Genomic DNA, 15,804 nt, shown 5'->3' on the forward strand with positions numbered 1-15,804 from the left:
CTTCTCCGATCTGTTCGTGATCCCCTTCTTTATCATTCCTAACATTCTGTTCGCTCTTTTCGCCGCCGCCGCACATTACATGGATGGCTTCATTGACTTGTTGATCAGAACTCCCAAGTCTCTTTCCTTGGAGGTCTCTCCAAGTACCGCCCCGGACATTCTGTATTCGTGCATGAAATTTTTATTACCGACATGCATCACTTTACACTTATCCATGTTGAACCTCATCTGCCATGTCAATGCCCATTCCTCGAGCTTGATTATGTGACGTTGAAGATCTTCGCAATCCCCCTGTGTCTTCACTACTCTGAATAACTTCGTATCGTCCGCAAATTTAATCACCTCACTTGTCGTACCTATGCCCAGATCGTTTATAAAGATGTTGGAGAGCACGGGTCCAAGCTCTGAACCCTGCAGCACCCGGCTGGTGACGCTCTTCCAGTCCGAGTATTGTCCATTTACCCCCCCACTCAGTTTCCTATGCTCCAGCCAGTTTTTAATCCACAGGAGTATTTCACCCTCAATTCCATGGCTCGCAATTTGAGTCGCTCATGTGGAACCTTATCAAACACCTTCTGAAAATCTAAATATACGTCAACCAAGTCGTCCTTGTCTATCTGCCTGTTTACTCCCTTGAAGAAGTGCAGCAAGTTTGTCAAACAAGATCTGCCGTTGCTGAAATCGTGCTAGCTGGTCCTCATCAGACCGTGTCCGTCAAGGTGACCAATGATGTGGTCCTTTATCAGTGTCTCTACCATCTTTCCCAATACCAAGGTCAGACTCACCGGTCTGTAGTTTCCCGGATCTCTCCTCGAACCTTTCTTAAAGATTGGCATAACATTCGCCACTTTCCAGTCTTCTGGAATTCTTTCCTGATTCGATAGACAGATTGGCTATTAGTTGAAGAAGTTCAGATATAACCCCTTTCAGTTCCTTGATTACCCTCGGGTGGATGCCGTCCTGTACCGGGGATTTATTGTTTTTAAGTCTATCAATCTGCCTGCATACCTCTTCTTGACTGACCGTCGACCCTGTCAGTTTCCTGTCTTCATTTCCTGTGTGTAGCCTGATAGGTTCTGGTATGCTGTGTATATTCTCTTCGGTAAATACATACGCAAAAAATGTGTTCAGTCTGTCGGCTATTGTTTTGTCCTCCTTTAGCACTCCCTTTATTCCATGGTCATCCAACGGTCCCACCACTTCCTTTGCAGGTCGTTTCCCCTTAATATATTGAAAGAACAGCTTGAAGTTTTTTGCCTCCTTGGCTATTTTTTCCTCGTAGTCTCTTTTGGCCCCCTTTACCGCCTTATGGTACCTGCGTTGATGTTGTTTGTGCTTATTCCAGTTTTTGTTTGTTTTTGATCTTTTTCATTCTTTAAACTAAGCTTTTTTGTCTCTGATTGCTTCCTTACCTCTACAGTGAGCCACACCGGATCTTTGTTCTTTTTCCTCTTTGATCCCTTTTTGATACACTGTATATATAGATTTGGCGCCTTAGTGACCGTATCCTTAAAAAAGGGACCAAGTTTGCTCTAGCATTTTTACACTGTTCATCCTCTTTTTAATCTTCTTCTCCACCATGCGTCTCATCCCTTCGTAATTCCCTTTTTGGAAGTTCAGTGCCGTGGCTATCGTTCTGGACTAATGTTTCACCCCTGCATCCAGATCATATTGTGATCGCTGTTTCCCAGCGTCCCTTCTACTTCTACACCTTGTGCCGGTCTTCGTAGTCCATTTAGAATTAAGTCCAGAATTGCATTTCCTCTCATGTTTTCCTTGACAAGTTGTTCCAGGAAGCAATCGCCTACAGCATCCAGGAACTTGGTCTCTCTTGCGCAGCCGGAGATGCCTAGGTTCCAGTCTATCCCCGGATAGTTGAAGTCACCCATGATAACTGTGTTGCCTCCCCTGCAGTTGCATTTAATCTCATCCGTCATTTCTCCATCAATTTCTTTGGACTTCCCTGGGGGTCGGTAGTAGATGCCAATCCTCAGTTCCAGTCCATTTGTTCCTGGAATTTTGACCCATAGAGACTAATTTATCCATCTGTTGTGGCATGTTCTCTCCAGTAGATTCAATTCCCTCTTTGACGTATATGGCAATGCCTCCTCCTTTTTGAGTCACTCTGTCTCTGTGGGTAGCACTGTGTCCCAGACATTTTCCTCAGTCCACCATGTTTCCATGATGCCGATGATGTCAATGTTATCCTTTTGTGCCACAGCTTCTAATTCTCCCATCTTATTTCTAAGGCTCCTTGCATTCATGTATATACACTTGAGTTTGCAGCCTGTTCCCTTCATTCTTGTCCTTCCCTCTGTCTTATCTGTGATCTGGCGAGTCTTCCCCTCCTTCTTCCTGCATGGTATCCTCCGGGTATACCGGTTCCCGAACCATCGTCTCTCTGTCTCGGTCGACTGTCGGTTTTCTCCTTCTTCTTAGTTTAAAAATTTCTCAACTTTTCTCTTGATGTTGCTTGCAAGTAGCCGCGTTCCATCTCTGCTGAGGTGGAGTCTGTCCTTCCTGAATAGCTTCCTCAGGTTTATGGTGTCTGGTATTTCTCTGTGAACGTTACCTTCCTTTCTACCGATGATGGTTTCTGCCTTCCATATCAGTCATGAGATTTGTTTACCCATCTTTTACTCTACGGGTTTGTCAAAACAGGACAGAATTTTGCAGAGGGTTGATGTGTGTACTGTAGAGTCTATCTTCACTCCCTGGAGAGGACTAATGATTCCCGGCTAACCAACCACTCAAGTCATGGCAAGCCAGCTTCCAAGGCTTTGATTGCCAGATGGATTTGCATGGCAATTTCTTCTTCCTACATTGCCTGTAGTAACCAGCCCCCTATCTCAATCACAGCGCATTCATCTAGAAGTGTATCTGCTTCCTGGGCAGAGTCCCAGACTATTTTGCCTGATGAAATTTGTAGAGCAGTTACTTGGTCTGCTCTCTACGCTTTTATGAGGTTCTACAATGTGGATGTGGCAGGTCAAAAGGATGCCGCTTTTAGTCCTCCCTAGACATCTGGTTCTGCTTTAGTACATCAGCTATGGTATAGAATCCTATGTCTTTGCTATAAAATGGAAGATTAGGTTCTTACCGTCCTGAACTTCTTTCTGTTATAAGACATAAGATTCTGTACGACCCACCCTGTGTAGGCTTTTGATTCGCCTGGTTCATGCCTTGGATGCTGCCTGCCGTGGCATAGCGAGGGCAGTTGGTGCCCCCCCTTGCCCTCTTCTCTGCACCTCCCTGCACCACACGTTACCCATTCCCTTCCCCCATACCTGTTTAGCTCTCCGGCATAAGCAGCATCTCTTAACTTGTTGCCAGCATCAGCTTTCCCTCTGATATAAGTTCCTAGTTGCGGGACCTGGAAATAACGTCAGAGAGGAGCATTGAGGCCTCTGCAAGCAGCAGGTTTGAGATGCTGCTCGCAGGTGAAATGCTAGAGGTACAGTGGCGGGGAATTGAAGCTGCATGCAGCAGGGGGGCAGAGAGGAGGAGAGGTGCTGGTGCTCTCCCACCAAGATGGCACCCGGGGCATTCCGCCCCCCCCCCCTTACTACACCACTGGTTGCCAGGGTCCATCTCAGATCCTCTTCTCCTGTTTCTATGATTTAGCAGAAACTAAACTATAGGAATATGAGGGATTCTATTCCTTTTTTCCTTTGGGGGGAGGGAGGTTTATGGCTCCTACTAGTTGCACCTAGCAGGCTGGTTCCTAGCTACTCATATGCCTAATTTGTTATTCAGTGTTGATTGTTAATTGTTGTTAATCATTGTTTTTTCCTCATAAGTTACAGAGCAGAACAGAATATGGTTTGTTGCCGGGGAAGTTCCCTGTGTCCCTCCTTTTCTCTTCTTATGTTTCATTGGAGTTCGATTGCTTTGATAATTCCAAGAATAGACTTTAAAAGTAGTATTTAAACTGGAGCAGTGTAGATGTTACTAATGCCAATCTGTGTTTTTAAAATGCTACATTCCCAAAAAACCCGACTCCGAGAAGAACCAGACCCAGTGAGCTATTCTCCACTGCAGAAGGGGAGGAGTTCAGAGTTTTGAGTGACACCCTTCTGCAGATTTGCGATTAATGGGAAGCAACAGCTATGGTACAGAATCCTATGTTTTATAACAGAAAGAAGATTAGCAAGGTAAGAACCTAATCTTCCCTTAAGAAAACACACTGACTGATGTATTTACTTCAAATAAATTGAAGCAGAGCAGAGATTCCAAAAATAGACTTTAAAAGTATTATTTAATCTGGGGCAGTGTAGATGTTACTAATGACAAATTGTGTTTTTAAAATGCTATATTGTGTTTTATGGGTGCTCATTTCTTTGAACCTTGTAATAACTGAATGATGAATCTTATTGATGGTGGAACCCATAGTGTAGCCTTGCTACTTTCTCCCTTCAGGCACACATACCTGGAAAAGTTCCTGACAGAACATATGATGGAGAGGAGGGAAGATGTGTGGCTACCACTCATCTCCTACAGGAATTCACTGGTCACTGGAGGCGAGGATGACAGAATGTCTGTCAACAGTGGAGGCAGCAGCAGCAAGTCTTCATCCATCAGGACCAAGAAAGGGCGACCCCCTCTTCATAAAAAAAAAGTTGAAGGTAAGAATAGGGAGTAGAGATAAAAGACTGTTCTAGATCTGGGGAAGTTTATTTTTACACTATGATAATGATTGGCGGTGCTGAATCAAGCAAGGGGAAAACAGTGATACATCTCCATTGGAAGAGAAAAGAAGAGAATGACACGGGGAAAAAATTTGTCCCCGTCAGCGCCCCATCCCCGGCCCACCATCCTCTGCACCGCCCCGTCACCATCACCGCCATCCCTTTCACCGCCCCGTCACCATCACTGCCATCCCATTCACCGCCCCGTCACCGTCACTGCCATCCCATTCACCGCCCTGTCACCGTCCCCGCAGCATCCATATAAGCCTTAGTACTCTAATATTTATCTTATTCCATTCTTATAAATCAAAGTTCCTGCTGCTGAACTAGAGAAAGAGATGTTCAGCTGGAAGGGCTTTGTTTATAAATTTTTATCAACACAACTAATATACTACTTTATCCTAAAGCAAAAAATAAATAAATAAATAGAATTTTTTTTCTACCTTTGTTGTCTGGTTTCTGCTTTCCACATCTTCTCATTCAATTCCTTCCATCCACTGTGTGTCTTCTCTCTGCATCTTCCATTTGCTGTTACTGTGCCTCTCCCTTCACCCTCCCCCAATTGGTCGAGCACCCATCTTCTTCCCTCCGCTCCCCCATAATCTGGCATCTGTCTTCATCCCTTCCAGCATCTTCTCCCCACTCTGTCTTCCACATTTCCCTTCAGGGACTGTTCCTCTCTACCCTCTTTCAGTGTCTGTTCTATTCTTTTCCACCACCACCCTTCCCTCCTTCCTTTACCATCTGTTCCTTTCTACCACCCTTCAGCTCCTCTCGCGTGGCCTATCTATCTACCTCCCTCCCTCTTATTTTCGTGGCACGTTACAATGTAATTTGTGCAAGCCGCTGGAACCTGCGAGCTCGGTCCCTGTCCCATTCCCACAAACCATCTCGCTTCTGTGTTCCTATTTTCCCCATTTCTAATATCTCCCCTATGTAATCTCCCCTATGTATCTGGCATTGCCCCCCCCCCCTGTGTCCATATACCATTCCCATGGCATGTCGCCTTTATGTCTCTGTCCCTATGACCCATGCACATAATTTCTCCTCTTTCTGTTACCTTCCTCTGTCCAGATTTCCCCTATCTTCCTCTTCCATACCAGTGTGTCTCTTCTTTTCAACCGCATCTAGCTTCTTTCCCTCTTTCTCCCCTCCCCCTGCTTCCAGCATCTGGCTCACCTGCCTGTCTTCCCCTTTCTTTCCTGCTGTGGGTTTCTTTCTTTCCCTCTTCATCCCCTTGGCCCAGAATTTTTTTTTCCTTTCACTCCCTCCTTCCTAGTATGAGCCAGGAACACACGCGATCGCACGGTCTAGCAGCCCCCACCTACCCAATCGCAGCGTTTAGCCAGCTCCCTCCCTCCACCTCACCTTATATTCTGAGTTTGCCGGCTTCCTTTTTCCCGAGCCGCACGCGTTCAAAAAGACGCGCACGCACGGCTGTGCAAGTCGATCAAACTTCTCCTCTCCTGCAACTTCCTGTTTCCGGTTGCGTCAGAGGAGAAGATTGATTGACTCGCGCAGCCGCACGTGCAAGGCTTTTTGAACGCATGCGGCTCAGGAAAAAGGAAGCCGGCAAACTCAGAATATAAGGTGAGGTGGAGGGAGGGAGCTGGCTAATCGCGACGGGCGGGCGGGCGGTGGCTGCGGGGACCGCGCGATCCTTAATGCCTCACTCCACAGGGCGGTGAATGGCCTTGTCCCCGTCCCCGCAGCGACTGTTATTTTTCTTTCCCCATTCCGGCGGGTTACCCGCAGCTAAACGCAGCTAGCCGCGGGTAACCGCCACCGTGTCATTCTCTAAAAAGAAGTTGAAACTGATGTGGACAGAAATCTAGATCTGGGCAAGAAGCAATGCCACTGAGCTGATCCTGAAACTTATCTACAGTTCTTTCTTCATTGAAGAAATATATATTTTTGACCTGGTTTTGAATCAGGCATAATATTTGCAGTATCTCTTGTTTATTGAGTTTCTCATTGTTTTGGAAATCTTTGTTGGGGGAAATGATTGGCATTTCTACTGATTTTGTGGTGGTGTGAATTCTCAGGGGAATTCATGAGATGCAGCAGAAGCAGGGAAACGACTTAGTCAAATTATATTATGTTGTTGCAGATGAGAGCATGGATAGTTCATGGATGACCAGAAATGATACCATTCAGACTCCTGGCACCCTACATACACCTCAGCTCACCTCAACTGTGATGAGAGAGAACCCAAGACAGATGGCAGAGCATATTCAGGAGCATGAATCAGATCATGGTTCTGAACCAGACTTCCTACATAAGTAAGTATGATACTAAGCCTGGGGACAAATAAATTAAATGTAAGGTAGGGCAGCTATAGATGCCTATAGATTCTCATGTTTTGTGCTTGCCTCTATTTTGTGTATTTGTTTTTATCCTTTGTTTTTGTGCTATTTCTCTCATTTAGGTTCATTTTAACTTGTCCAGCTGACCATATCAGCCAATCTCAATTCAGACATGTTTACGACTTATCAGATACATTTTACCTTGTCCAATGGCCCAGTGTTCCAGACCAAATCCCAGTTTAAACATGCCCCCAATGAACTACCAGTTGACATCAGCCTTACCCATTTTAATTAAAGGACTTTAGTACCATATGCTTATATGTTTTGAGTTTGCCTGTATTTTTGTACTTGTTTGTACCCTTCTTTTTTGAGCTATCGGTCTCATTTTGGTTCATTTTACCTCATCTGGCTTCCCATGTGTCATGTTAGGCCTGATCCTAGTTTAGATACACCTTCATTCAGTGGCATAGTAAGGGGAGTGTGGAGGTGTGATCCGCCCTGGGCTCAGTCTTCCTAAGGGCATGTAAGCACCCACCTCGCCCACCCGCTTCTCTACTTACCACGTACACCCCTTTCCTTCTCCCGTACCTTTTTGGCGCTCTGTCTGACATCACTTCAGAACCCATGCCTAGGAAGAACATAAGAACATTAGAAATGCCTCCGCTGGGTCAGACCTGAGGTCCATTGCACCCAGCAGTCCGCTCACGCGGCGGCCCAACAGGTCCAGGACCTGTGAAGTAAACTTCTATCTATATCCCTCTATCCCCTTTTCCAGCAGGAATTTGTCCAATCCTTTCTTAAACCCCAGTACTGTACTCTGCCCTATAACGTCCTCTGGAAGTGCATTCCAGGTGTCCACCACACGTTGTGTAAAGAAAAACTTCCTAGCATTCATTTTGAATCTGTCCCCTTTCAACTTTTCCGAATGCCCTCTTGTTTTTTTATTTTCTGAAAGTTTGAAGAATCTGTCTCTCTCTACTCTCTCCATGCCCTTCATGATCTTGTAAGTCTCTATCATATCCCCTCTAAGTCTTCTCTTCTCCAGGGAAAAGAGTCACAGTTTTTCCAATCTCTTAGCGTATGAAAGGCTTTCTATCCCCTTAATCAGTCGTGTCGCTCTCCTCTGAATTCTCTCGAGTAACACCATATCCTTCTTAAGGTATGGCGACCAATACTGGGCGCAGTACTCAAGATGCGGACGCACCATTGCCCGGTACAGCGGTGCAGGGAAATGGAAGGGGGTATGTACACGGTGGGGAAGAGGGTGGGGGAGGGGTGCTACGGCCCCGGACGCTGCTCACCCTAACTTACCAGGTTCATTTTTTATCCCAGGACAAGCAGGCAGCATATTCTTAACTGATGGGGTGACGGCATCGCGGAGCCCCGGTACACACAATTTTAGAGCAATTGCACTCTAAGAACTTAGAAAGTTCTAGTAGGCTGCACTGCGCATGCGTGAGTGCCTTCCTGCCCAACGGAGGCGCGCGGTCCCCAGTTTCTTAGTTTCCGTGGAGCTAAGAAGACGTGTTTTTTTTCAACAGTCGTTGAAAATTTTTCTGCCTTCCCGCTCGCGTGTATTTTTCTGGAAGTTTTACTTCCTTGTTTTCTTTTCATTTCATTTCTTTTCTTTTATTTTTTTAAAAAAGTCTTTCTTTTTTAGCTATTTTCGTCTGGCCCCGGCAGGGCCTGTTGGCACCATCGAAGCCTCCGCCTTCGATTTAGCGGAGGCCGATTTCACCTTCATGCCCCCGCAGCCGGGATTTAAGAAGTGTCAACGGTGTGCGCGCCCTAGCTCTTTGACCGACCCCCACAATTGGTGTCTCCAGTGCCTGGGTCCGGATCATAGGACTTCATCTTGCACCCGTTGTGCTTCTCTTAAAAAGTGCACCTTGAAGAATAGATAAATCCAACAGAAACTTCTCTTCGGTGCCGGGATGGAACCATCGGCATCCACTTCAGCGACGGCTGCCCCCTCTAAATCGGCACTGACTCTTTCGACACTGCCCGAACTTACTTCGGTGTCGTATCCCCCAGGTAAGCCGGCTAAGAAGCCTTCCTCTTCCCTGGAGCGTCCTCCGGTCGAAGCTGCAGTGAGCCCAGTCCTGCCGACCTCGAGGCGCCCCCGTAAACGCTCCGCTGCTATTGAGGTGAGTGACACGTCATTGGCCTCCTCATCTCCCGAGCTTCGAGCGGCACCTCAGGTACCGAAGAAAAAGAAAGCGGTACCGGTGCCTTCTTTGGATGATCGCATTGTGGCTATCCTCCAAGTCCAACTTCAGGAGCAATTGCAACAGCTTCTTCCTGCTCTGTTGGCACCGAACCTTCCAGTTCCTGTCCAATCTGAGCCTACGGTACCGATTGTAGCTCAGCCTATGTTATCATAGAAACATAGAAAGGTGACGGCAGAAAAGGGCTACAGCCCATCAAGTCTGCCCACTCTACTGACCCACCCCATTAAGTCTGAGTGCTGCTCGACCCACGTAGGGATCCCACTGGATGTCCCATTTATTCTTAAAGTCGAGCACGCTTGTGGCCTTGATTACCTGCGTCGGAAGTTTGTTCCAGTGATCTACCACTCTTTCTGTGAAGAAATACTTCCTGATGTCACCTCTAAATTTCCCTCCCCTGAGTTTGAGCGGGTGCCCCCCTTGTGACCGAGGGTCCCTTGGGAAGGAATATATCGTTTTCTACCTCGACACGACCTGTGACATACTTAAAAGTCTCAATCATGTCACCCCTTTCCCTGCGCTCCTCTAGAGAGTACAGCTGCAATTTGCCCAGTCTTTCCTCGTATGAGAGACCCTTGAGTCCAGAGACCTTCCTAGTGGCCATTCGCGTCAACACTTTCGGCACCGGTTCACACTCCCTCCGCTTCCATGCCTGTTTTGTCAGTGGAACCGAGAACCTCGCACCATGCTGTGCAGACGGCACCGCTTCTGGATCCCGCTAAGCGCCATGCAACTTCTCTGGGTACAGCATCCATGCGGTCCGGGAAGTCGGTGCAAATCCTTGCATGGTGACCCCTCGACTCCGGTCTCCCGAGGTCGATGCCCTCAGGTGCGAGACTCTGACCTATGGGACGACTCTGAAGAACCTCTGGGTGCAGATGATGAGGTTTCTTCTGATGAGGAGGATCCTTCTATCCAGGAGCCTATTAGTAAACCTGACCAGTCCTCCTTTACAAAATTCTTGAGGGAAATGTCAGAATCCCTCTCCATCCCTTTGGAGTCTGACTCCAAAAAATCTAAGGCATTTCTTGATGCGTTGGATTTTGATCAACCTCCAAAGGAGTTCCTCAAGTTGCCCCTCCATGACATTCTGAGGGAAACTTTTTACAAAAACTCGGAGACTCCTTTAACCATCCCTGGAGCTCCACGAAAATAGGATACTCTGTACAAAGTCATCCCCATTCCGGGCTTTGACAAACCTCAACTCCCGCATGAATCCTTACTTGTGGAGTCCACTTTAAAGAAGGATGTGGGCACTAGTGTCTATGCCTCTGTCCCTCCTGGCAGAGAGGGTAAGACCATGGATAAATTTGGCAAACGCTTATACCAAAACGCTATGCTGGCCAATCGTTCAGGCAATTATGCTTTTCATTTTTCCTTTTACCTAAAGCATTTAATCCAACAGCTGTCTTCCCTTCAAAACTATCTACCTGAGCGTAAGGTCCCACTGTTTCAGCAATATACTTCCATTTTACTACAGCTTCGGAAGTTCATGGTCCATTCCATTTATGACACCTTTGAACTGACCTCCAGGGCTACTGCAATGGCTGTCGCCATGCGGCGTTTAGCTTGGTTTAGGGTCTCAGAACTCGATGTCAATCACCAAAACCACCTTGCAAATGCTCCTTGCTTGGGTGACGAGTTATTTGGAGAGTCTTTGGATACCACCATGCAAAAACTATCTGCCCATGAGACCCGGTGGGATACTTTGCTGAAGAACAAAAAGAAACCTCCACCTGCTCGACCCTTTCGTCAGCAGTCATCCTACCAATGCCGCTACTCTGCTCGTTCTCTTCAACCTCCTCATCATCAACCTCGGAGGCCACGTCAGCAACAGCATCAGCAGGCTCGTCAACAACAGCAGCAACCAGTAAAACCTGCTGCTCAACCGAAAACTTCTCAGCCCTTTTGACTTGCTTCTCCAGGACATAGCCAGTCTTCCGCTGTCCTCTCCTCTGTCCCAACCGATCGGAGGACGTCTTCATATTTTTCTCAACCGTTGGGAACTCATCACCTCAGACCAGTGGGTTCTAAACATCATTCGTCACGGTTACTCTCTCAACTTCCAGACTCTTCCACCAGCCATTCCTCCAAAAGAGTCTGCTTTCAACTCCTCTCAGTCATCCCTACTCCTTCAGGAGGTCCAATCCCTTCTTCTTCTGAACGCCATAGAGGAAGTTCCTCTAGATCAGAGGGGGCAGGGATTTTACTCCCAATATTTTCTGGTTCCCAAAAAGACAGGAGATCTCAGACCTATCTTGGATCTCAGGAACCTCAACAAGTGTTTAGTCAAGGAGAAGTTCAGAATGCTCTCTCTGGCCACGCTTTATCCCCTACTCCTCAGGGCGACTGGCTATGCTCCCTCGACCTCAGAGAGACCTACACTCACATACCCATCCATCTGACCTCACGACGGTATCTCAGATTTCAGATCCATCACCATCATTATCAATACCGAGTACTACCCTTTGGCCTAGCCTCATCTCCAAGGGTATTCACAAAGTGTCTGATAGTAGTGGCTGCCTTTCTCAGGTCTCACAGTCTCCAAGTTTTCCCTTACCTGGACGACTGGTTAATCAAGGCTCTGAGATCTCAGCAAGTGGTTCAAGCCACCAACCACACCATCTCCTTCCTTCACATTCTAGGGTTCGAGATCAATTACCCGAAGTCGCATCTCCTTCCCACTCAGCGACTTCAATTCATTGGAGCGGTCCTAGACACCAACCTCATGAGGGCGTTTCTCACCTCCGACCGTCTGCACACACTGATCCACCTCTGTCATCATGTGCTTCTTCAACCCTCCATTTCGGCCAGACAGATGATGGTTCTTTTGGGTCACATGGCCTCGACAGTACAGGTTACTCCTCTCGCCCGTCTCCACCTCCGTACTCCTCAGTGGACATTGGCCAATCAATGGTCACAGGCGACAGATCCTCTTTCACGACACATATCTGTGACATCGTCTCTTCAACAGTCTCTACAATGGTGGTCGAACTCCTCCAATCTTTCCAGAGGTCTTCTCTTCCATCTGCCTCCTCATTCCATGATCATCACCACGGATGCTTCCCCGTATGCCTGGGGAGCACACATGGACCACCTTCGCACACAAGGTCTTTGGACGGTCCAGGAACGAAAACATCATATCAATTTCCTGGAACTCAGGGCAATGTTTTATGCTCTCAAGGCGTTTCAGCATCTTCTCTGTCCCCAGGTTCTTCTTCTATGCACAGACAATCAAGTAGCCATGTACTACATCAACAAACAAGGCGGGACGGGCTCTCGCCTCTTATGCCAGGAGGCCCAAAGGATTTGGTCATGGGCGACAGCTCGCAGTCTCTTCCTGAAGGCTGTTTACATTCAGGGCGAACAGAATTCATTGGCAGACAACCTCAGCAGAATTCTTCAACCTCACAAATGGACCCTCGATCCTGTCACTCTTCGGTCCATCTTTGCTCATTGGGGCACTCCTCAGGTGGACCTCTTTGCAGCTCCTCACAACCATCAACTACCCCAATTTTGTTCCAGACTCTACTCCCCTCATCGTCTGGCAGCAGATGCGTTTCTCCTCAATTGGGCGGATCGTTTTTTTTATGCCTTTCCTCCCCTTCCTCTCATGTTGCGGACATTGTTCAAACTTCAGAGAGAGAAGGCCACCATGATTCTCATCGCCCCACGGTGGCCCCGGCAACATTGATTCTCCCTCCTTCTTCAGCTCAGTTCCAAGGAGCCCATACTTCTACCAGTGTTTCCTACTCTGCTTACTCAGCATCAGCAATCTCTGCTACATCCCAATCTGCCATCTCTCCACCTGACAACTTGATTTCTCTCGGGCTGACTTCCGCTCAAACATCTCTCTCTCAGCCTGTTCATTACATTCTGGATGCCTCCAGGAAGCCGGCCACTCTTCAATGTTATCAACAAAAGTGGACTCGCTTTTCTTCCTGGTGTCTTCTTCATCATCATAACCCCACTTCGCTATCAGTAGAACAGGTGTTGGATTATTTGCTCTCTTTGTCTGACTCTGGTCTCAAGTCTATATCCATCAGAGTCCACCTCAGTGCCATTACTGCTTTTCATGAGCCTGTTCACGGAAAACCTCTTACAGCTCATCCTTTGGTTTCCAGATTCATGAGGGGCCTTTTCAATGTGAAACCACCTCTTAAGCCTCCTCCGGTTATCTGGGACCTTATGTGGTTCTCTCCTCTCTCATGAAGCCTCCTTTTGAACCATTGGCCACAACTCACCTCAAATTTCTCACTTGGAAAGTGGTCTTCCTTATTGCCCTCACCTCTGCCAGGAGGATCAGTGAGTTACATGCAATAGTAGCCGACCCACCGTTCACTATTTTTCACCATGACAAGGTGGTTCTTCGTACTCATCCTAAGTTTCTGCCTAAAGTGGTCTCTGACTTTCACCTCAACCAGTCCATTGTTTTACTTGTGTTCTTTCCTAAACCTCATTCTCATCCTCGAGAACAGGCTTTACATACTTTGGACTGTAAGCATGCTTTGGCTTACTATCTAGAGCGCACCAAACCTCACAGATCGTCTCCACAGCTTTTTCTCTCTTTTGATCCTAATAGGCTGGGTCATCCTGTTTCTAAACGAACGATTTCCAACTGGCTTGCTGCCTGCATTTCGTTCTGTTATGCTCAGACCGGACTCGCACTGGAAGGTTCTGTCATGGCCCATAAGGTTAGAGCTATGGCAGCCTCTGTAGCTTTCCTCAGATCAACCCCTATTGAGGACATCTGCAAGGCTGCTACCTGGTCCTCAGTTCATACTTTCACTTCTCATTACTATCCGGATACATTCTCCAGACGGGATGGACACTTCGGCCAATCTGTTTTACAAAATTTGTTTTCCTAGTGGCCAACCTTCCCTCCATCCCTCTTTATTAGCTTGGAGGTCACCCATCAGTTAAGAATATGCTGCCTGCTTGTCCTGAGATAAAGCACAGTTACTTACCGTAACAGGTGTTATCCATGGACAGCAGGCAGATATTCTTACGTCCCACCCTCCTCCCCGGGTTGGCTTCTTAGCTGGATTATCTTAACTGGGGACCGCGCGTCTCCGTCGGGCGGGAAGGCACTCGCGCATGCGCGGTGCGGCCTACTAGAACTTTCTAAGTTCTTAGAGTGCAATCACTCTAAAATTGTCCGTACCGGGGCTCCGTCGGTGCCGTCTCCCCATCAGTTAAGAATATCTGCCTGCTGTCCCTGGATAACACCTGTTATGGTAAGTAACTGTGCTATCTTGTCCAGCAGCATATTGTGCTAGATCTGATCCTGGTATAGACATGCCCCCAGTAAGCGTAAAAGTTCTTGTACTGGATCAGACCAAGGGTCCATCCAGCCTAGTATTCTAACCAATCCAGGTCACAGGTATATGGCAGTCACAAAAAGTATTAAATTTCTATACTATTTAACCTCAGGGATAAGCAATAGCTGTCCCCAGGTCTACCTTAGTAATGGTTTGTAGTTTTTCTGCAGGAATTCAAACTTTTATTAAACCCATTTATATTAACTGATTTTACCACTTGCTCTGGTAATGACTTCCAAAGTTTAACTATGCATTAAGTGAAAACATATTTTCTCCTTTGTGTTTTAAAAGTGCTACTATATAACTTCATGGTGTGTCCCCTTTTTGATAGAGTAAATAATCAACTCACGTTTACTCGTTCCACTCCGTTGAGGATTTTAAAGACCTCTCTTGTCTCTCCTCCATTATCTTTCTCTAAGCTAAAGAGCCCTAACCTCTTTTCCAGTGCAATAGGTGAGACATTAGTGTTGAACCCAGCTCCCCAGGTTCTTGGCCCAATGCATTAACAATTAGGTTACAGATGGAATCAAACCCAGTTTCCTAGGTTCTCAGCCATATGATCTGAGCCTGGAGAAGAACTGAGGGACCTTGTTATTGAAATGAGTGATGAAAATATCCATCAATGAAGTGCCCCACTCTTGGAAGCTTTGTGGGCTATGCCCATATTGAAAGACCACTCACGATGTTGCATTACCCTGCTCAATATGGCTGGCTGGCTGTTATCCTTTCAGGTCCAATAACAGAGGAACAAACATTCCACAATCAACAATACAAAGGGAGAAACAGTGGAGATGACCAGAAGATAGTTGCAAAGGTCATCTAGTCATCTCTGCTGTTTCCCCCTTTTTTTAATCCTGTTGCCCTTAAGAGGCAGGCATGCCGCTTGCATTGCCATCCTGTGATGGAGGGTCCACTATCTATATTGCATCTTGACATAATGGGTAAATCCCACACCCCTGCTTGTTTACATAATATATTGCAACCTAATCGTCTGTTTATCTACGGAACCAAATTGTTCTCATCCAATCTCTAAAAGCTTTTCCAGTGCAATAGGCAGTGTTCTCCCCAGAAATTTTTTCCAGCCAGGTGGCATGAAAAAGTAGCCGGATGGGGTGGGATGGGGAAAATTAACCCCCTCTTTTACTAAGGTGAGCTAGCATTTTTAGCACACGCAAACCCCCGCGCTAAGCGGGAAAACTAAAGCCAGCTCAATGCTGGCATTAGCATCTAGTGCATGTGGTAATTCTGCGTGCGCTAAGCG

The 15,804-nt window shown here is 47.0% G+C and overlaps 1 protein-coding gene across 1 annotated transcript in view; it reads left to right on the plus strand.

The window, feature by feature from the left end:
• STAG1 (stromal antigen 1) overlaps positions 1-15,804 on the plus strand; it is a 2,074,316-nt gene that overhangs the window by 1,852,479 nt on the left and 206,033 nt on the right. The window contains 2 exon segments of the mRNA XM_033958034.1: positions 4,420-4,625; positions 6,799-6,970. Coding sequence (XP_033813925.1) covers positions 4,420-4,625; positions 6,799-6,970 — 378 coding nt within the window.

This window comes from Geotrypetes seraphini, chromosome 9 (genome assembly GCF_902459505.1).
Source record: "Geotrypetes seraphini chromosome 9, aGeoSer1.1, whole genome shotgun sequence".
Classification (NCBI taxonomy): Eukaryota; Metazoa; Chordata; class Amphibia; order Gymnophiona; family Dermophiidae; genus Geotrypetes; species Geotrypetes seraphini.